Source organism: Nicotiana sylvestris, chromosome 2 (assembly GCF_000393655.2).
Source record: "Nicotiana sylvestris chromosome 2, ASM39365v2, whole genome shotgun sequence".
Taxonomy (NCBI): Eukaryota; Viridiplantae; Streptophyta; class Magnoliopsida; order Solanales; family Solanaceae; genus Nicotiana; species Nicotiana sylvestris.
In genome coordinates, this window is record NC_091058.1 from 155969825 (window position 1) to 155994300 (window position 24476).

Here is a 24476-nt window from a genome sequence, read left to right on the forward strand (position 1 = left end):
AATACTGAGTTTAAAAAGATTGTCAACAGAGTTTGGGAGCAAAATATACAGGCAGAACCAATGCATAAAGTTTGGCAAAGATTGAAGATGTTAAAGGGAGACTTGAAGGAATTGAATGCTTATATGGCTTCCTACAAACAACACCTAAACCATGCGAGGCATAAGCTTGAAGTTATACAGACAAAACTTATGGTTCAACACTTGGATCAAGATCTGATAGAGCAGGAAAGAAGGGCCTTGGCAGAGGTTGAAAAATGGAGCAATATAGAGGAACAAGTACTTAAACAGAAGTCCAGAGCTGATTGGATCACATGTGGTGATTCAAACTCAAAGTACTTTCATGCTCAATGGAAGATGAGGACTAGTAGGAATGCAATCACAGCTATCAATAGAGAGGATGGAACAAAAGTGACAGATCCTATACAACTGGAGAATGAGTTCATCTCCTTTTTTACTAAACTCATGGGGGAAAGAGGCAGTATTCACAGGTGTCCAAACACAGAAGTTATTCAACAAGGTCCATGCCTCACTTTAAGTCAGAAAGAGAAGCTCATTCGGGAGATTACATTAGTGGAGATCCAAAGTGCAATAAAGGATATGCCTCATGAAAAGGCCCCTAGGGTGGATGGATTTCCAGTTGAGTTTTTTACTAAACATTGGCAGGAAGTGGGTGATGATGTTTGTGATGCTGTCAAGCAATTTTTTGCAACTGGGAAGATGCACAAAGGGATTAGTAGTACTGCAGTGACATTAATTCCTAAAGTGCAGAATCCTTGTTATGTCAAGGACTATAGACCAATAGCATGCTGCACAATCTTATACAAGATCAGTACAAAGGTCATCACAACAAGAATAAAGAGAGTAATTGGAGGTCTGGTAGGGGAATCACAATCAGCTTTTATTGAGGGCAGATGTATCACATATAATATTTTCTTTACACATGAATTGTTCAAAGGCTACAATAGGAAAGGTATCTCTCCAAGATGTGTCCTGAAAGTTGATATGAGGAAAGCTTATGACACCTTAGAATGGACATTCCTAGAGAGAGTGCTATTGGACTTGGGATTCCCTTATAAATTTATAAGGTGGATTATGGAATGTATCTTTTCAGTAACATATTCTCTAAACATAAATGGGGGTCTGACTAAGCCATTTAAAGGAAGAAGGGGGATAAGACAAGGTGACCCCATGTCACCTTATCTTTTTGTCTTGGCAATGGAATACCTACAAAGGGAATTTGCTCAGATGATGAAGAATAAAGTGTTCAAGTTCCATCCCAGATGCCAAAAACTTGGAGTGGTGCATGTTTGTTTTGCTGACGACCTTCTCATGTTTTGCAGGGCTGACTTACAATCCATCAGATTGTTAAGACAAACTTTTCAAAAGTTTTCTGAAGCTTCCGGTCTTCAAGCAAATGCAGAGAAAAGTGCAGCTTACCTAGCAGGTGTCTCAGTGAACCAGAAACAGGATATACTACAAGAACTGGGGTTCCCTGAAGGTACACTTCCATTCAAATATTTGGGGGTACCTTTGGCAGCCAGGAAGCTTACAGTTATTCAATGCTGGCCACTAGTGGAGAGGATTACTCAGAGGATCAACTGTTGGACAGCACGACTCTTATCTTATGCAGGATGAGTTCAACTAATAAAGTCAGTTTTGTTTGGAATATAGTCCTACTGGGCACAGACCTTCTTACTAAAAGGTGATGAAGATGGTAGAAGCTATTTGCAGATCATTTTTATGGACTGGTTCATCAACAGTTTCAAAAAAGGCCTTGGTCTCTTGGGAAAAAGTCTGTTTACCACAAGTAGCAGGGGGTTTAAATGTAATGAACTTGGTATTTTGGAACAGAGCTGCAGTGGCAAAACACCTCTGGGCAGTGGCTAAAAAGAAGGACTGCTTATGGATCAAATCCATACCTTCTACATAAAGCATTACACACTCGAACATATGCCAATACCCAAGAATGCAGCTTGGGTAGTCAGGAAAATTTTGGAGTCAAGGAAGCTCATTGGGGATGTTCAAGGTATTCAAGGAAACCTGTTGAATAGGTTGGATCAATTACAGAATGGCAACTCTTTTAGTATTAGGAAACTTTACAGGCTACAATTCCCCCAACTGCCAAAGGTTCCATGGAAAGGCATAGTGTTGCAGCCAAGATTGCATCCCAGATTCAAATTCATTCTGTGGTTAGCATTACAGAGAAGATTAGCTACAGTTGACAAGCTACTGAAGTTTGGTGTTCAAATATATCAACAATGTGCATTCTGTAAGCTAGCTGGTGAAACATTCGACCATTTATTCTTTGAATGCTATGTGACAAAGGAAGTGTGGTCGAGACTCTTGATATGGTTAGGACATTACAGACATATTCAAGATTGGCAACGAGAGGTGGAATGGATAAGTCATTATTCCATAAGAAAAAGTGAACAATGGGAAATTGTTACCTGTGTCTTTGGCATGATGGTTTACACTATATGGAGGGATAGGAACAAAGTTCGATTCCAGGGAGGTGCAGTAAATGTGAACAGCATATGCAGGGAAATAACAATTCATATACACACGAGAGGGCAGGAAATACAACACTGGCAGGGAGCACTTTCAACACTCAACAGAAACCCATAAATGATAGATAAGTTCTTGATGTATAGTTAGCCTTGATGTACTTCAATTAGTTGTTAGTCTAGTTAGTTACTTAGACTTCAGTAGTGAATTCACTGAATCTATAGATAGAAGACATGTAATGAGGAGTATATGGTCTGCGTCTACATGATCTGTAAATTTCTTTGGAATGAAATAGAGAAACAGAAGAAAAAAAATGTGGGCCAAAAAAAATTTATGATCTAATGTATCATATTAACTTAATAAATATGAGTTGTACAATATAGTGTGCAAAAATTGTCACGACCCCAAATATCGATCATGATGGCGCCTATCACATTTCTAGGCAAGCCGGACCAACTATCAAACCACAACCCATTTTCATTCTTAATAAATTATTTGCTAACACGATTTAATTACCAATTATCATAATAAGTGTGTAAACCAGCAAGTTAGATATGCGGAAGTCAAAAAGACATAAAAATTACACAGCCCACACTGATCTGGTGTCACAAGTCTAGAGCCTCTAATACAAGTCTGAACAACCTACTACATAAATAGTCTAAGAATGCGGAAAAGTAATAAGATAGATGGGAAAATCAGGGCTGCGAACGCCATGCAACTACCTCGAAATCTCCGGCAAATGCTGAATGACTGAAAAGCTCTCACTCGGCCTCTGGGGCACCTGGATCTGCACGCAAGGTGCAAGGAGTAATGTGAGTACTCCGACCCCGTGCGTAATAAATATAAATAATGACTGAAAGTAAGAAAACACGTATACACAAGTTATCTTATAATGAAGCAATTAAATAGGTAATTTGTAAGCAGTAACCCAATGAAAAGTAGAATAAAATACTTCTACAACAAATAAACAGGTAATTAACAGACAGTTAAGATAAAGTAAACACATAGAAGTTCGCCCCTCGGGCACAGTATCAACAATTTCAGCCCCTCGGGCTCAATCTCATATCACAATGGGTACCCGCGCTCACTGGGGGTGTGCAGACTCCGGAGGGGTCCCTTACGGCCCAAGCGCAATATCAAGTCATCTCGTGGCATCAAATCTTGGCCCTCGGCCTCATATCAATCAAGCCACTTCGTGGCGTATATATGTATCTCAGGCCCTCAGCTTCATATCAGTATCAATGTTCCTTACAATATAGGCTCTCGGCCTTACTCAGTCCAAAAATTATCACAAGCCCTCGGGAAATAGTAAAACAGTGTTTTCAGCCCAAACATCATTTAAAATATCATTTAAGTCTTGAAAACTGAGAAAGAATGGCTGAATAGTAAAATTAGTGGGAAAATTTCATGACTGAGTTCAAGTAACAAGTCAAACAGTGAGGAAATATCAATAAATAGCCTTGAATGGTTCAAATAGTTGGCACTAGGCCCAAATATGGCATTTAGCCCAAATAATGATGACAGCACACAGTTTACAATCAAATACAAGGTAAAATCATCAATCGGGACGGACCAAGTCACAATCTCCAATAGTATACGACCCCACGCTCATCATCAAGCGCGTGTCTTACCTCAATATAGCACTATGATGTGCAAATCTGGGGTTTCAAACCCTCAGGACATCATTTACAGTCATTACTCACCCGAATCGGCTAACTCTCTAGCTCGCGACGCCTTTTTCCCTCGAATCGGCCTCCATGCACATCGAATCTATCCAAATTCAGAACGAACACGTCATAATATGCTAAGGGAACAAATCCCAAGCGAAAATAATCGAAAAATACCAAAGATCCCGAAATTAGCAAAACCCGAGCCCCGAGCCCACTTCTCGAAACTCAGAAATTTTTACATCATTAGATTCCTCATCTTCTCACGAGTTCATACATATCAATAGTTCTCAACTCCGGCCTCAAATGGTCCTCCAAATCCCCAATCAAAAGTCCAAAATTCCAAGCCCTAGTTCTTCCATTTTTAGCTTAAGTTTCCATGATTTTCTAGGTAGATTTCACAATAGAATCAAGTTTTGAGTACAAAATTCTTACCTCCAAACGTTTCCCCTTGAATCCCTCTTTAATCTCCTTCAAAAATCTCTCAAAATGAGCAGCTATGAGTGAAAATAGACCCACATTCGCGAACAAGATGACTTTAAAAACATTCTGCCCAGGCCTCATTTCCTTCATCGCGATCGCGACACTTCCCTCGCGATCGAGAAGAACAATTCTTCAACTCCTCAAAATAACTCTATGTGATCGCGTAATACCCATCGCGATCGCGATGACTCCTCAACCTTACCTTTCGTGAACGCGTACCTTTTCCCGCGAACGCGAAGAACAAACATGACCTAAGACCAGTTGACCAAAAGAACTTACGCGATCGCGACCACACGCACGCAAACGCGATACACAACCCTCTCACTCTACGCGATCATGAGACCTACTTCGCGAACATGAAGAACACTCAGACAGCCTCCTCAAATCCTACTACGTGATTGCAAGGCCCCCTACGCGATCGCGAAGGGCAAAAATCCTGCACAGCTGAACCTGTAATTTTTCTACAATTTTCCAACTTCAAATGATCCGAATGACTACCCCGAAACTCACCCGAGGCCCCCGGGACCTCACCCAAAGGCAACAACATATACTAAAACCTCATTCAAACTTGTTCCAATCATCAAATCACCTCAAACAAAATCAAATCTATCAAATCACATCGGATTCAAGACTAAGTTTCTAAAATCTTCCGAAATACGCTTTCGATCAAAAATCCAATCAAACCACGTCCGAATGACTTGAAATTTTGCACACACATCCCAAATAACACAATGAAGCTATTGCAACTCTCGGAATTCCATTCTGACCCTTATATCAAAATCTCACCTATCAACCGGAAATCGCCAAAATATCAACTTCGCCAATTCAAGCCTAATTCTATTTCGAACCTCCAAAACCAATTCTGATCATGCTCCTAAGCCATAAATCACCTCCCAAAGCTATCGGAACTCACATCCGAGCTCTATAACACATAAGTCAACATCCAGTTGACTTTTTCAAGTTAAACCTTCTTAAAAGAGACCAAGTGTCTCATTGCTTACTAAATCCTCTCCGAACTCAAACTGATCAACCTGATCACATAAAACACGGATAACAAAGCATAAAGAAGAAGAAATGGGGGAAACGAAGTGGTAACTCATGAGACGACTGGCCGGGTCGTCACATCCTCCCATACTTAAACAAATGTTCGTCCTCGAACGAGTCAAGAAACATACCTGAAGCCTCAAATAGGTGAGGATATCTGCTCCGCATCTCCCGCTCGGTCTCCCAGGTAGCCTCCTCCACGGGTCGACCACTCCACTGCACTTTCACTGAAGCTATATCCTTTGACCTCAACTTCTGAACTTGACGACCCAAAATAGCTACTAGCTCTACATCAAAGGTCAAATCATCATCCAACTGAACCGTGTTGAAGTCTAAAACATAAGACGGATCCTCAATATACTTCCGAAGCATAGAAACATGAAATACCGGATGCACACTCGATAAGTTGGGTGGCAAAGCAAGCTCATAAGCAACCTCCCCAATCCTCTGAAGCACCTCAAAAGGACCAATGAACTGAGGAATCAATTTCCCTTTCTTCCTAAATCTCTTAACACCCTTCATGGGTGAAACCTTCAATAGAACCTTCTCGCCAACCATGTAGGACACATCTCGAACTTTCCTATCAGCATAACTCTTTTGCCTCGACTGCGCTATATGAAGCCTCTCATGAATCACCTTCACCTTCTCCAAATCATCCTGTACCAAATCAGTCCCCAATAGCGTAGTCTCGCCAGGCTCAAACCAACCAACTGGAAATCTACACCGCCTCCCATACAAAGCCTCATATGGAGCCATCTGAATATTCGACTGGTAACTATTGTTGTAGGCAAACTCTGCAAGTGGTAGAAACTCATCCCATGATCCTCCGAAATCGATTACACAAGCATGCAACATGTCCTCCAATATCTAAATAGTACGCTCGGACTGCCCATCCGTCTGAGGATGAAAAGCTGTGGTCAACTCCACCTGAGTACCCAACTCTCTCTGCACGACTCTCCAAAACTATGAAGTAAACTGAGTACCTCTATCTAAAATGATAGAAACTGGAACACCATGCAACCGAACAATCTCCTAGATATAAATCCCTGCCAACCGCTCTGAAAAATAGGTAGTACACATAGGAATGAAGTGCGCGGACTTGGTCAGCCAATCCACAATCACCCAAATAGCATTGAACTTTTTCAAAGTTCGTGGAAGTCCAACAACAAAGTCCATAGTGATCCTCTAACACTTCCACTCAGGAATAACCATCTGCTGGAGCAAGCCACCCGGTCTCTGATGTTCATATTTCACCTGCTGACAATTGAGACACTGAGCTACAAACCCCACTATATCTTTCTTCATTCTTATCCACCAATAGTGCTACCTCAAATCCTGATACATCTTCGCGGCACCCGGATGAATGGAATACCGCGAGCTATGGGCCTCCTCCATAATCAACTCCCGAAGCCTATCCACATTGGGCACACAAATCCGGCCCTACATCCTCAACACCCCATCATCACCGATGGTCACATCTCTGGCAGCATCATGCTGAACTCTGTCCCTAAGGACAAGCAAATGTGGATCATCATACTGGCGCTCTCTGATGCGATCATATAAGGAAGACTGAGAAACGATACAAGCCAACACCCGGTTGGGCTCCAAAATATCTAACCTCACAAACCGATTGGCCAAGGCCTGAACATCAACTGCAAGAGGTCTCTCCCCAACTGGAATATATACCAAACTCCCCATACTCACTGCCTTTCGGCTCAAAGCATCGGCCACCACATTGGCCTTTCCCAGATGATATAATATAGTGATATCATAATCCTTAAGCAACTCCAACCATCTCCACTGCCTCAAATTAAGATCCTTTTGCTTGAACAAATGCCGAAGGCTGCAATGATCGGTGAACACCTCACAAGATACGCCATACAAGTAATGCCTCCAAATCTTCAATGCGTGAACTATGGTAGCCAACTCCAAATCATGAATGGGGTAGTTGTTTTCATGGGGCTTCAACTGACGAGAAGCATAAGCAATAACTCTACCCTCCTACATCAATACACAACCAATACCAACTCTCGAAGCATCACAATACACAGTATATGAACCTGAAGCTGATGGCAAAACCAATACTGGAGTTGTGGTCAAAGCTCTCTTGAACTTCTAAAAGCTCTCCTCACACTCGTTCGACCATACAAATGAAACACCCTTCTAAGTCAACTTGGTCAAGGGCGATGCGATGGATGAGAATCCCTTAACAAACTGGAGATAATAGCCTGCCAAACCAATAAATCTACGAATCTCTATGAATGAGGACGGTCTAGGCCAACTATGAACCTCCTCTATCTTCTTCATATCAAACTGAATACCCTCGCTGGACACCACATGCCCTAAGAAAGCCACTGAACTGAGCCAAAACTCACACTTGGAGAACTTTGCATAAAGCTTCTCCTCCCTCAATCTCTGTAACACAACTCTCAAATGCTCTGCGTGCTCCTCCTGACTACGCGAGTACACCAGAATATCATCAATGAAGACGATAACAAATGAATCAAGATAAGGCCGGAACACGTTATTCATCAAATGCATGAATGCTGCTGGGGCATTGGTCAGCCCAAAAGACATCACCAAAAACTCGTAATGATCATATATGGTCCTAAAGGTTGTTGTAAGAATATACGAATCCCTGATCTTCAACTGGTGATAACCCGAACGGAGATCAATCTTGGAGAACACTCTTGCTCCCTGAAGTTGGTCAAATAAATCATCAATGCGAGGCAAATGATACTTGTTCTAAATTATTACCTTGTTCAATTGCCTATAATCAATGCACATTCTCATTGTGCCATCCTTATTCTTCACAAACAGAACTGGCGCACCCCAAGGTGACACACTAGGCCGAATGAACCCCTTATCTAGGAGTTCCTGAAGTTATTCCTTCAATTCCTTCAACTCTGCTGGTGCCATACGATATGGAAGAATAAAAACGGGCTGAGTGCTCGGCACCAGGTCAATACCAAAATTAATATTCCTGTCCAGTGGCATGCCCGGCAGGTCTGCAGGAAACACATCGGGAAAATCCCTCACAATTGGGATAGAATCAAGATTGGGAGTCTCAGCTCCGGCATCCCTTACAAATGCTAGATATGAAAGACAATCCTTCCCAATTATACGCCGGGCCTTCAAGAAAGAGATCACTCTACTAGGAATATAATCAGTCACACCACGCCACTCGATCCGCGGCACACCCGTCATAGCAAAAGTGACTGTCTTAGCATGACAGTTCAGAATAGCACGACACGGAGATAACCAATCCATGCCCAAAATGACATCAAAATACACCATGCTTATTAGCAATAGATCCACTCGGGTCTTCAGACCCCCAATAGTCACCACACATGACCGGTACACACAGTCTACAATAACAGTATCGCCCACTAAGGTAGATACATGAACAGGTAAAGCAAGAAACTCCTGGGGCATACCCAAATAATGAGCAAAATATGAGGACACATAAGAAAAGGTGGAACTGGGATCAAATAATATAGAGGCATCTCTGTGGAAGACTGAAACAATACCTGTAATGACAACATCTAAAGTAATAGCATCTGGCCTACCTAGGATAGCATAGAAACGAGCTTGGCCACTGCCTAATCGACCTCCCCCTCTAGGGCGACCCCTGGCTTCCTGACATCCATTCCTAGCTGGCTGGGCGGGTGATGAAGTAATTGGAGCAGAAGTCAAGGGTTGACCCCTCTGCTGAGATGAACTAGCAACCCGACGAGGACATTGCCTCCACATGTGGCTCATCTCGCCACACTCATAACAACTCCCAGATACTTGAGAAGGGGACTGAAGGGAACTTCTTGCACTGGAGTGACTAGCAGATGCACTCGACATTGAAGAACCTTGAGCAAATGGGGCACGAGATGAACTCTGAGCTAGGAGGGCGCTGAGTGATGACTGGCCCTATTGAGACCCATGATAACCACGGCATGAAGATGCCCCACGATACTCTGGGTGGGCTGACTGAGTAGGCCTGAAAGAACGGCCTCTACGATGCTAAAACTGGCCCTTCAAAGGAGCACCACTATAGTTGCTAGATCCTCGAGGCCTCTTGGCCTCCCTCTCCTCTCGCTCCTTACGGCGGACCGACTCAATCTCACGAGCGATATCAACCACCTCCTCGAAGGTGGCACCTTTTACCCTCTAGTCATAAGAATACGGAGCAGGTAAGTAAGGCCATCAACAAATCTCCTGATCCTCTCTCGATCCGTTGGAACCAACCAGATGGCATGATGAGCCAACTCAGAAAACCTCCTCTCATACTGGGACACGGTCATCTCCCCCTAACGTAGCCACTCAAACTGCCTACACAGCTCCTCTCTACGAGACTACGACATATACATCTCCAGAAAGAGAACTGAGAACTGCTGCCAAGTAAGGGGTGCTACACCAATAGGCCTACGCCTCTCAAAATCCTCCCACCAAGTGAAGGCAGCCCCCGAGAACTGAAAGGTGGTAAATGCCACACCACTAGACTCAAGAATCCCTGCTGTACAAAGCATCCGCTGGCACTTATCCAAGAAACCCTAGGCATCCTCGCCCTCTGCTCCGCTGAATGTCGAAGGCTGGAGTCTACCAAACCTCTCAAGTCTACGCTGCTCATCATCCGGCATAACTAGTACTGCAAACTCCTGAGCTAGTGCAACCAGTTGGGCTGGAGGTTCCCCCGGCGTCTGAAGTCCCTGCACTACCTTCTCAGGTGTGCAAGCAATGGGGGTCTGATTGCCTCCCCCGATGTGTGAAGTAGCTGCTGTTGTAGTGGCTGAAACTGCTTGAGTCAGGCCAGTGCAAACTGATAAGATTTGTGCCAAGGCCTCCTGAAGACTCGGAATCACGATGGGCACAGCTGATGCCTGAACTAGTGCTGCTGGAGCATCCATAGTTGGAGACTGATCCTAAGCTAGGGGAGCTAGTGGGTCTACAGGTGTTGCCCTCGCTGCTCTGCCTTTGCCACGACCATGACCACGTCCACGACCTCTGGTGGCCTCCGCTGGTGGCACTGGTGGTCATCTACCCCATCCGGTAGCTCGTGTCCTTACCATCTGTGAGAGAATAGAATAACAAAAGTTTAGTACTCGGATCAACAAGTTCGCACGACAAGAGTTTCAAGAATATGAAGTTTTTCCTAAAGGTTATGCAGCCTCTCGAGGATAAATACAAACGTTTCTGCACCGATCTGCGAGACTCTACTAAACCGGCTCATGACTTACGAGACCGATGTAACCTAGCCTCTGATACCAACTGTCATGACCCCAAATGTCGGTCGTGATTGCGCCTATCTCATTACTAGGCAAGCCGGACCAACTATCAAACCACAACCCATTTTCATTCTTAATAAATCATTTGCTAACACGATTTAATTACCAATTATCATAATAAGTGTGCAAATCAGAAAGTTAGATATGCGGAAGTCAACAACACATAAAAACTACACAGCCCACACTGATCTAGTGTCACAAGCCTAGAGCCTCTAATACAAGTCTGAACAACCTACTATATAGATAGTCTAGGAATGCGGAAAAGTAACAAGATAGAAGGGAGAAATCAGGGCTGCGGACGCCATGCAGTTACCTCAAAATCCCCGGCAAACACTGACGACTGAAAAGCTCTCACTCGGCCTCTGGGGCACCTGGATCTGCACGCAAGGTGCAAGGAGTAATGTGAGTACTCCGACCCCGTGCGTAATAAATATAAATAATGACTGAAAGTAAGAAAACACGTATAAACAAGGTATCCTATAATGAAGCAATTAAATAGGTAATTTGTAAGCAATAACCCAATGAAAAGTAGAATAAAATACTTCGACAACAAATAAACAGGTAATTGACAAATAGTTAAGATAAAGTAAACACATAGAAGTTCGCCCCTCGGGCACAGTATCAATAATTTTAGCCCATCGGGCTCAATCTTACATCACAATGGGTACCCGCGCTCACTGGTGGTGTGCAAACTCCGTAGGGGCCCCTTACGGACGAAGCGCAATATCAAGTCATCTCGTGGCATCAAATCTAGGCCGTCGGCCTCATTTCAATCAAGCCACTTCGTGGCGTATATATGTATCTCAGGCCCTCGGCCTAATATCAGTATCAATGTTCCTCACAATATAGGCCATCGGCCTTACTCAGTCCAAAAATCATCATAAGCCCTCGGGCAATGGTAAAACGGTGTTTTCAGCCCAAACATCATTTAAAATATCATTTAAGTCTTGAAAATTGAGAAAGAATGGCTGAATAGTAAAATTAGTGGGAAAATTTCATGACTGAGTTCAAGTAACAAGTCATAATAGTGAGGAAATATCAATAAATAGCCCCGAAGGGTTCAAATAGTTGGCACTAGACCCAAATATGGCATTCAGCCCAAATAATGATGACACCACACAGTTTACAATCAAATACGCGTAAAATTATCAATCGGGACGAACCAAGTCACAATCCCCAATAGTATACGACCCCACGCTCATCATCAAGTGCGTGCCTCACCTTAATATAGCACTACAATGTGCAAATTCGGGGTTTCAAACCCTCAGGACATCATTTACAATCAATACTCACCTCGAATCGGCTAACTCTCTAGCTCGCGATGCTTTTTCCCCTAAAATCGGCCTCCTCGCGTGTCGAATTTATCCAAAATAAGAATGAATATGTCATAATATGCTAAGGGATCAAAGCCCAAACAAAAACAATCGAAAAATACAAAAAATCCCGAAATTAGCAAAACCCGAGCCCCAGGCCCACTTCTCGAAACTCAGAAATTTTCACATCATTAGATTTCTCATCTCCTCACGAGTTCATACATATCAAAAGTTCTCAAATCCGACCTCAAATGGTCCCCCAAATCCCCAATCAAAAGTCCAAAATTCCAAGCCCTAGTTCTTCCATTTTTAGCTTAAGTTTCCATGATATTTTAGGCAGATTTCACAATAGAATCAAGTTTTGAGTCAAAAATGCTTAACTCCAATCGTTTCCCCTTGAATCTCTCTTTAATCTCCTTCAAAAATCTCTCAAAATGAGCAACTATGGGTGAAAATAGACCCACATTCGCGAACAAAACGACTTTAAAAACATTCTGCCTAGGCTTCATTTCCTTTATCGCGATCGCGACACTTCCCTCGCGATCGCGAAGAACAATTCTTCAACTCCTCAAAATAACTCTATGCGATCGCGTAACACCCATTGCGATCGTGATGACTCCTCAACCTTACCTTTCGTGAATGTGTACCTTCTCCCGTGAACGCGAAGAAAATAAACACGACATCACACCAGTTGACCAAAAGACCTTACGCGATCGCGACTACACGCACGCGAACGCGATACACAACCCTCTCAGTCTACACGATCGCGAGACCCACTTCGCGAACGCAAAGAGCACTCAGACAGCCTCCTCAAATCCTACTACGCGATCGTGAGGCCCCCTACGCGGTCGCGAAGGGCAAAAATCCTGCACAGCTGAACCTGTAATTTTTCTGCAATTTTTTAACTTCAAATGATCCGAATGACAACCCGAAATTCACCCGAGGCCCCCGAGACCTCAACCAAAAGCACCAACACATCCTAAAACCTTATTCAAACTTGTTCCAATCATCAAATCACGTCAAACAACATCAAATCTACCAAATCACATTGGATTCAAGCCTAACTTTCTAAAATCTTCCAAAATACGCCTTCGATCAAAAACCCAACCAAACCACGTCCGAATGACCTAGCACAAACATCCCAAATGACACAACAAAGCTACTGTAACTCTCGGAACTCCATTCCGACCCTTATATCAAAATCTCACCTATCAACCAGAAATCGCCAAAATATCAACTTCGCCAATTAAAGCCTAATTCTACTCCGAACTTCCAAAACCAATTCTGATCATGCTCCTAAGCCATAATTCACCTTCCGAAGCTAACCGAACTATCGGAACTCACATCCGAGCTCTCTAACACATAAGTCAACATCCGGTTGACTTTTCCAACTTAATCATTCTTAAAAGAGACCAAGTGTCTCATTTCTTACTAAATCCTCTCCGAACTCAAACTGATAAACCCGATCACATAAAACATGGATAACGAAGTATAAAGAAGCATAAATGGGGGAAATGGAGCAGTAACTCATGAGACGACTGGCTGGGTCGTCACAAAAATATAACACAATCTATATAAAATTAAAGGATACACATCATATAACATCAAATAAATTGTTTGATCCTTTTATTTTTATTATTAAATTAGAATTACTTAGTACTATTGATAATTTTCTTGAGTGTTATTTATGGATCATTTATTTTTTAATTAATTTAAAATATAAATATCATAAAATTATCTCTATCCCCTATCTTCGTGCATTCCTTTCTATTGTAATACTTATTTGATTAGTTTTCAAATTTTATAATCTATAAAAAAATTAAATAAAGTAATATCTTTTACTAAACTATTATTTTGAATTCATCAAAAGTGTACATATATATATATATATATATATTATTACAGTTAATTTTTTTGTTTTTTTATTTTAAGATATTTGTAAAGCTCTAACTTGAAACTACCCGCCAATTTGAATGGGTAGTTTTTCTTTTCTTTTTTATTATAGCTAATTATAAGATAACTGTATTTATATTTTAAATAGAGTAACCAATAAATTAAAAATTAAAAATTCAAAGGTTTTTTAGTTAGAAAGGGAGTAACCAAAACTACTCCCCAACTTGAATAGGTAGTGTTTTTTGTTTTTATTTTTTAATATTTTTGGTTTTTACTGTAGCTAATTTAATTTTTTTCTTATTTTTTGGTTTTATTAATTTTAAAATAATTTTAAAACTCCAACTTGAAACTACTCCCCAATTTGAATGCTGCTTGAAAAATATTTTATTTTTCATTTGAATTTGTGAAGACCCAAAAGGTCATCACTTGTTTTAGAAATAAGTTCTGTATTTCGAGGCCTTAAAACCTCCCTTTTGTCTCACTTCGATTTATGTGCGCAGTTCAGGCGTGTATCCGGAAAGCCATTAGGTGAAAATCTGTGAAAAGTGGTGAATTTTGCTTCTAAAATGAATTTAAGTTGACTTCGGTCAACATTTTGAGTAAACGGACCCGGAAAATATGGGACTTGGGCGTATGCCCGGAATCGAATTCCAAGGTCCCAAGCCCGAGAAATGAATTTTTTTAAAAAAAAATATTTTCTGGAATATATATAAGCTTTAGGAAATGAAATATGTTTGGAATTTGATGGTATCGGGCCCTTATTTTGGTTCCGGAGCCCGATACAGGTTTTATATGTGATTTAAGTCGAGCATGTAAAATTTGGTAAGAAACAGAGGTCATATGACGTGATTCGGAACCTTAGTTGTAAAATTTGAAACTTTGAAAGTTCTTGAGATTTTCTTTGATTTTGATGCTAAATTCATAGTTGTTGATGTTATTTTCGTGATTTGATTGCACGAGCAATCCCGTATGATGTTTTTAGGTTGGTGTGCATTTTTGTTTTGGAGCCTAGAGGGCTCGGGTGAGTTTTGGATAGGCCACGAAGTGAAATTTGCACTTAGAAATTTCTGGTATGTTCCAGGTCTGCAGGCTCGCAAATGCGAGATCGCAAATGAGAATAAAGCATCGCAAATGAGATCATTTGGCCACAAATGCGGAAGACCCAAGTCGCAAATGCGACGTCTGCCTCACAAAGGCAAACATCTCAGAAATATGGGGTGGTCGCAAATGCGAAGATGACAGTCTTCTGAAGGGTTCGCAATTGCGAACCCTGGTCACAATTGCAACATCTGCGACCTGCAAATTCATAACTTAGCCGAAAATATTTCATTTTTCAAACTCTTTCAAAATATAAACCCTCTTGGGCGATTTTCCAAAGAAAAATTCTCCTCCAAATCGATTGTAAGTCATTTCTAACTCGTTTTCTTCAATCGTTAACATCTTTTCACATGATTTCAACTCAAATCAAGGGTTTTCATGGGGGAAATTGTATGTTTTGGGTAGAACCTAGGTTTTTCAAATTTTGTGGATTTGGACCTCGATTTGAGGTCCGATTTCAAAACAAATTATATATTTGGGTTCGTGGGTGAATGGGTAATCGGGTTTTGGTTCGAACTTCGGGTTTTGACCATGTGGGCCCGGGGTCGATTTTTGACTTTTTGAGGAAATCTTCATAAAACTTATATTTATGCATTAAAATTGATTCATTTAGCATTTGTTGATATCGTTAAGTAAATTGTGGCTAGATACAAGCGAGTTGGTGGTGGAAAAAATAGATAAAGCGGTAGTTGAGGCTTGAATTGTGTTCGAGGCATCAAGGTAAGTGTTTGGTCTAAACTTATCTTGAGGGATTAGGGGTTGTGTCCTATTTGCTATGTGTTAGTTGTTGAGTACGACGTATAGGCATGGTGACGATTATCTGTACGTTGGTGTCAATCATGCCCGTGAGTCTTATACTATGATCAATGTGACTCTGTTTGTACTGTTCATGCCTTATGTGATGATTTCTATTGATTGAGCAAGGCTTGTGGAAGTAATATTGGTATTTGAACATTGAAGAGCGTTGTCTCAAGTTGTAAAATGATTTGTGGAAGCATAATTGGCAATTGAACATTATAGAGCATTGGCTCAAATTGTGAATTGAGTTGTGAAGTAAATGCGGAAAAAAAGAGGATTATGGTATTGTCTTCCTTGTCGGAATGTTGTTGTTTTAATATTATCTCCCTTTTCGGGATATTATTTTTTTTGATATTGTTTCCGTTGCCGGGATATGATTGTTGTACAATTGTTCCCTTGCCGGGATTTTATTGTGGTTTTATTGATTCCCTTGCCCTTATTGCTTTGTGATTGTTGTTTGGGTAAGGAAGAGTGTTAAAGCATGAAGGGTGATGCCGTGCACGATTTTTGTGAGATAGTGTTAAAGCACGAAGGGTGATATCGTATATGATATTTGTGAGAGAGTGTTAATGCACGAAGGGTAATGTCGTGCCACATGATGTACAATTCCGTGCCTTTATATGAGTGATAATGCACGAAGGATCATTCTGTGCCATGATTATGTGAGGTAAAAGCACGAAGGGTGATGTCGTGCCAATTATATTGATTTTATGGTGAGGATGAAAGTAAAAGCACGAAGGGTGATGCCGTGCACTTGTTCTTTATTTCCGATTCTTGTTGATAATTGAACTTTGGTGTTCTTTATATTTATTTGTTGTTCTTCTGTTATTACTTGATATTCCCCGCAACATGTTTTCCCCCCTTCCTATCCTTAACTAAATATTTCTGCCTTTATTTTCCGCTGTATATGATTTAACTGCACATCTTTATTTGGTAGTCTGGCCATAGCCTCATCACTACTTCGCCGAGGTTAGGCTAGGCACTTACCAGCACATGGGGTTGGTTGTGCTGATACTACACTCTGCACTGTGTGCAGATCCCGATACTGGAGCATACAGACTGTAGGTTTGGGTTGTTGCCTTTAGTCCATATGGAGATCTGAGGTAGTCATGCAGGCGTTCGCAGGCCTTGGCGTTTCCTTCTATCCTTTCGTTCTGTTTTTTTTACATATTTCAGAGATAGTGTTGTAATAAATCTTTCGGACCTTTATTTGTAGTATTCCTAGACAGTCTGTGAAATTGTGATACCAGTTCTAGGTAGTTTTTGCTTAAGGATTTGTATTGGTAATATTTACATGGTTATATTCTGTTCTTTCGCTTATTAAATTCCACTGTTTACATAATGTTGATTCCTAATGGTTAAAGGATTAAAATGGGAAAAAGGTAAATAATGCAAAAAGGTTGTCTTGCCTAGCTTTCACTAGTAGGCGCCATCACGACTCCCGAGGGTGGGAAATCCGGGTCGCGACAAGTTGGTATTAGAGCTCTAGGTTACTTAGGTCTCACAATTCACGGACAAGCTTAGTAGAGTCTGAGGGATCGGTATGGAGATGTCTGTATTTATCCCTCAGAGGCTACAGAGTTAGGAAAAACTTCACATCTATTCTTTCTTGTCGTGCGGTTTGTTCTCTCACTGCTAAATTGAACCATCTACTTTTGTCCTTTCACGAATGGCGAGGTCACATACCGCTTCTTCATTCGAGCAGCAGCACAGACCGGTGATAAATCAGCTACTTCTTCGGAAGCTTTGTGTAGGTTGGATAGTTTTCACCAAGCTCTTGACAACCACTTTCAGCGGTGCATCTTCTGAGGATCCCGAGGATTATTTAGACAGCTATCATGAGGTTCTCAACAACATAGGGATAGTGAAGAGGAATGGGGTCGACTTTGCTACTTTCCGGCTGTCTAGATCCTCCAAAACTTAGTGGAGAGATTATTGTTTGGCTATGCTATCCGGGTCACTAGCTTTGACTTGGGATCAGTTTTCTCAGCTATTTCTGGAGAAGTTTCTTCCTATCACTCAGAGGGAGGACTATCGGAGGCAGTTTGAGCGTCTTCAGCAAGGTTCCATGACCGTCACTCAGTACGAGACCAGATTCATTGCTTTGGCCCATCATGCTCTTATCGTACTTTCCACCGAGAGAGAGAGGGGGTAATGAGGTTCATTAAGGGACTCGCTCAGCCGATTCGATTGCAGATGTCTAAGGAGACTGAGAGTGAGATTTCTTTTCAGGATGCGGCCAATGTGGCCAGGAGAGTTGAGATGGTTCTATCACAAGGTAATGGTCAGGGGTCTGAGAAGAGGCCCCATTATTCAGGAAGGTTCAGTGGTGCCTCATTTAGAGGAAGGGATTCTTTTGGTAGGGGCCATCCTCCCAAGCCATTTCATTCAGCACTCTAGACTTCTCACGGTGCCTTTGGTGGCAGTGGTTCTTATATGCAGTATTATGATCAGCAGTCCTACAGTGCACCGCCAGCCCCTATCAATAAACCTCTGCTACAGAGTTTTTAGGGTGGGTATTCAGGCCGTCAGGGTCAGCAGTCTCAACAGCCGAAGGCTTGTTTTACTTATGGCGACACGAGACATATTGCTAGATTTTACCCTCGAGCACCGAGTATCTCTCAGCATCAGGGTTCCCGTGCCATAGTTCAGGCACTGAGTATTCCACAGCCAGCTCAGCCATTTAGGGGTGGAGGTAGAAGTTCTAGAGGTGGAGGTAAAGGTGTTAGAGGTGGATGCCAGCCACCAGCAGGTAGTCCCAGAGAGGTAGTTCAGATTGGTGGAGCCCAGCCCCTATGTTATGCTCTTCCAGCCAGGCCTGAGGCTGAGGCTTCCGATGCAGTTATCACAGGTATTGTTCTAGTTTGTAGTAGATATGCTTCAGTTCTATTTGATCCAAGATCTACATACTCCTATGTGTCATCTTATTTTGCACCGTATCTGGTCATGCCTAGTGATTCTTTGAGTACTCCTGTATATATTTCTACACCAGTGGGTGTATCTATTGTGGTAGATCATGTCCATCGTTCATGTATAGTTTTGATTGGGGGTCTTGAGACTCAAGTAGATTTATTACTTTTGGATATGGTTGATTTTGATGTCATATTGGGGATGGACAGGTTATCACCTTACCATGCTATCTTGGACTATCATGCCAAGACTGTCACCTTATCCTTGTCGGGTTTACCTCGTTTAGAGTGGAGAGGGACTCCTGGTAATTCTACCCATAGTATTATCTCATATATGAAGGCTCGGCGTATGGTCGAGAAGGGGTGTTTGGCCTACTTGGCATATGTTCGTAATTCTAGTGCTGAGGTTAATTCTATGGATTATGTGCCTGTAGGTCGTGAATTTCTTGAGGTTTTCCTTCAGACCTACGGGGTATGCTAGCCGACAGGGATACTGACTTATGCATTAATTTGGCTCCGGGCACTCGGCCCATTTCTATTCTGTCGTATCATATGGCCCCGCCTGAGTTGAAAGAATTGAAGGAGCAGTTGCAAGACTTGCTAGATAAAGGCTTTATTAGGCCTAGTGTCTCTCCTTAGGGTGTGCCGGTGTTATTTGTTAAGAAGAAGGACGGATCGATGAGAACGTGTATAGATTATTGGCAGTTGAACAAGGTTACAATCAAGAATAAGTATTTTTTGCCGAGGATTGATGATTTGTTTCATCAGCTTCAGGGTGCCAAGGTATTTTTGAAGATTGACTTGAGATATGGTTACCATCAGTTGAGGATTAAGGCATCTAATTTCCCTAAGACAACTTTTCGCACTCGATACGAGCATTATGAGTTCTTGGTGATGTCATTTGGGTTGATAAATGCCCCAACAACTTTTATAGATTTGATGAACCGAGTGTTCAAGCCTTATTTGGATTCGTTTGTGATAGTCTTCATTGATGATATTTTGATCTATTCTCACAGCCAGGAGGAGCATGAGCAGCATCTGAGAGTTGTTCTTCAGACTTTGAGAGATAGTCAGTTGTATGCTAAGTTTTCGAAGTGTGAGTTCTGGTTGAGTTTGGCTGAATTCTTGGGTCATGTTGTATCAGTAGAGGGTATTCAGGTGGATCCGAAGAAGATAGAGGTAGTCAAGAACTGGCCTAGACCCGCATCATCTATGGAGATCCGGAGTTTCTTGGGTTTGGCAAGCTATTATCGTCGGTTTGTGGAGGGGTTTTCATCTATTGTAGCCCCAATGACCAAGTTGACCCAGAAGGGTGCCCAGTTTAGGTGGTCAGATGAGTGTGAGGTGAGCTTTCAGAAGCTCAAGACAGCTTTGGCTACGACGCCGGTGTTGGTTTTGCCCACAGGTTTAGGGCCAAATACAGTTTATTGTGATGCATCTCCTATTGGACATGGTGTGGTGTTGATGCAGGATGGCAAGGTCATTGCTTATACTTCGCGATAGTTGAAGATTCATGAGAAGAATTATCCAATTCATGATTTGGAGTTAGCAGCCATTGCTCACGTGTTGAAGATTTTGAGGCATTATCTGTATGGCGTGTCATGTGAGGTGTTCACGAATCACAAGAGTCTGCAGTATTTGATCAAGCAGAAGGAGCTAAATTTGAGGTAGAGAAGGTGGTTAGAGCTATTGAAAGACTATGATATCACCATCTTATACCATCCGGGAAAGGCCAATGTTGTGGTTAATGCTGTATTCTGGCCCGGGCCCGGGCCTTAGTGGGCCTAACGGGCCAGGCCTCGCGGTCCCGGGCTTCGTGGTCCTGGGTTATGGCGGTCCCGGTCTTCGTGGGCTCAATGGGTAGAACCGGCCCGTGACGGGCCTAAGCCCACATGGTCCTGTGCTTAAGGGGCCGGGCTCGTGGGCTTCGCGGGCCTAGCGGGTTTTTTTTTTTAAGGCAATTTCTTGTAGTATCATGGCTATATTAAAAATATATATGTAGTATATATGTAGATCTAATTATTAAAGTGCTTGACGAAAAAGAAAATAACAAAACAATAGTAAAACACTAAATTGTCATGCATAATATATTTTCTTGTAGTATATTATATTGTATCTTATGTATATATATTCTCTTATATATTTTCTTGTAGTATATATATTGTATCTTATGTATATATATTCGCATAATATATTTTCTTGTAGTATATATATTGTATATTATGTATATATTGTAGCATAATATATTGTATATTATGTATATATTTTCGCATAATATATTGTCTTGTAGTATATATATTGTATCTTATGTATATATATTCGCATAATATATTGTCTTGTAGTATATATATTGTATCTTATGTATATATATTCGCATAATATATTGTCTTGTAGTATATATATTGTATCTTATGTATATATGTTCGCATAATATATTTTCTTGTAGTATATATATTGTATCTTATGTATATATGTTCGCATAATATATTTTCTTGTAGTATATATATTGTATATTATGTATATATGTTCGCATAATATATTGTCTTGTAGTATATATATTGTATATTATGTATATATATTCGCATAATATATTGTATCTTATGTATATATTGTAGCTTATAAATATATTTTCTTGTAGTATATATATTGTATATTATGTATATATTGTAGCTTATAAATAATTCTAAGTATAGACAAAGAAATATTGCGAAAAGAAGCTCATGGGTAGAAGCAATAAATTTTATTACCAAAAATGGCATATCTTTCTTAGTCATCCTTCCCCCAATGGAATGAGCACAACAAGGTACTAATACCACCATTAGAAGGAAAAAAACTAAGGAAGATGTGCCAAAATACAAGTTACATATTAGTCTATGTATTATCTCTAACAAATCTCATAAATCCTTCAAGGTTCGGAGGAGGTTGCGTTGGTGGTGGTGGAAAAGAAGCTTGTTCATCACCACTTCCGGGCGAAGCCGAATCCTCCGCAAGTTCCGCTATCATTTCTTCATAAGCTTCATCTATCGCCGGTTGTGCTTCTGCAATTCCAAAGTTTCTTCTTTCCGAGCGGATCCAATCTCTAAACAATACTGATTTTTCCAAGCTATCCCTCATAGACGCTCTATGATCACCTATTTGCAGTCTTGCTTGACTGAAAGCGCTCTCTGATGCAATAGTTGAAGCTTGAATTGATAAAATATCCCGAGCCATCCTTGCAAGAACAGGAAAATGTTTTTCCCTTGCCTTCCACCATTCCAAAAGATCAAAAGAGCCGTCTGGATTCTCCTTTTCAAGTCCCTGAGACAAATAAACTTGAAGCTCATTTAGATGTGAAGTTTCATCATAATTTTCACCTTGAGACCCCCTGAACTCCGTCCAAGATTTAAGAGCTTTTAAGCCCGCAACTCTTTTAGACGATTGTGAGCTAGACGAAGTAGGGGTTGGAATAGTTGGCCTAGCATGCTCTAAGGCAAGTTGATAAGCATTATAAACTGTTTGAGCATTAATCTTAATTGAAGCTTTTGCATCTGCAAGTGTCGCAATTTCCTCATTTGAAAGATCTAAAGCCTTATAAATATTTGAATACCAAAAATGAGGACCTCCCAATTTCATTGTAGGATTTAGCATTGCAGCAAGACCATAAATAGGAGGGATAGGAAAAAAATATTTTTTAAACTTTTGTTTCATTTCATTTATAGCAAGTTCATAAATATCCCCACCCTCACTAAATTCAACAAACAAATCAGATAGTGCTGCAATATAAACTAAACAGTTTGAAATAGTAGGATAATATTGCCCAGAAAATGCATTTGTAGCAATTTGAAAATGTTCTAAAAAATCTAAAAGAATTTTAACATTAGTCCAATCTTGAGTGGTAAGCATTTCATCATCATCCTCACCACCTACCCGAGAATTAAACGTTGCATTAATTGGGTTTCTATATTCATATGCTACTACTAAACTTTCGTACATACAATTCCATCTAGTCGGGCAAGGTTTAGGAACCTTTCTTTCTCTAAGGCCATATTCATCACATTTTTTAAAATACTCTCTAAGTCTACTTCTACGGTTTGAATAAAAAAGCCAATTAAGAGCCATTCTAACCTTTTCAATTTCTATGTTTAATATTCGCATACCATCACCGACAATTAAATGATAAATATGACAAATACATCTAACATGGAAAATATTAGTAAATGCAGGATTTAGTGTTGTTGTAAGCATGCCTATAGCACTGGTGTTACTAGAAGCATTATCCATTGAAATTGCCATTATTTTATCGCTAAAGCAAAAATATCTACAAATATCTGCAACAGTGTTAGCTATAAACTTACCTGTGTGACGCGAATTAATTATTCTATATGCAATTATGCGTTTTTGCATTATCCATTCCTCATCTATCCAATGACTTGTAACAGTTAGATAATCACAATCATTACCACTTCTACCAATATCAGTAGTAATAGAAATCTGATTAGGTATATGAGTAAATAAATACCGCAAATATTGTTCATATTCATGTTTGAATTTATAAATATCACTCTTAACTGTTGCGCGAGGCCAACCTTTATAAGTAGGATTAAAAACTCTTCTAATATAATGAACCCAATTAGGATTAGATGCAAAAGTATAAGGTAAGCACATAACAGTAATCATCTTTGCTAATTCTTCACGATCTCTATTTGGATCGTAATATAAAATACCTCCGGTGACAGTGTTAATTCCTGGTTGAACTAGATTTGAACCTGTACTAGGGTTAACCGCAGAATCTACACTTGTCCCCTCTAGTTGCGCTTTCATTTGAAAAAATCTAGCCTTATCTCTAGGGTGTGTTTTTATGTGCCTAGTCAAACTACCCGTGCCGCTACGGTCTCCAGTATATTTATGCACCATTAATTTCCCACAAGTTTTACACTTAGCCTTATTTTGTTCTCTTACTTGAGTAAAAAAATTCCAAACTAATGATGTTTCTAGGCGTTTAGCAGGTTCTCTATTAAAAGTAGGAGTTTCTACAGGTGGGTCGACCGGTGCATCAGTTGGGTTATTAAGAGGACTAGTAGGTGTATCATCTAAATCCGGTGCTTGGGTTTCATCATCATCCTCATTTTCCTCATTATTTTCTAAGATGGTTTCATTAGGATAAAGAGCATTCATAATTTCATCATCTAATCTTTCACCTGGTGCAACATTATGATAAAATTCACTATCGGTAAATTGAAAACAAGGGTGATCACTATCAAGAATTACGGAAGGAGGAGGACGTCTAGGTTGGCGACTACTTTCAACTTGCTTATCTTTTCTAGGTCGGGGAGCCGGGGGAAGGGTAGTTGGTTGGCCACTACTTTCACCGGTTTTATCTTTTCCTTTACCAAACATTTTTTTCAAAGTAAATGCCATATTAATTATAATTATGCAAACTAAACCACACAAAAATATATTCTAAAAACGTAAGAGTTGAAACGAGTTTACCGGATTGCCGAACAACTTCTT

At 40.8% G+C, this 24476-nt stretch overlaps 1 protein-coding gene across 1 annotated transcript; it reads left to right on the forward strand.

Moving 5' to 3' along the window:
* Window positions 1-1950: 1950 nt before the first annotated feature.
* On the forward strand, window positions 1951-2625 carry LOC104227273 (uncharacterized). Its single transcript, XM_009779493.1, has one exon. It carries the CDS (start codon window positions 1951-1953, stop codon window positions 2623-2625), a length of 675 nt encoding a protein of 224 aa, XP_009777795.1.
* The last annotated feature ends 21851 nt before the right edge of the window (window positions 2626-24476 follow it).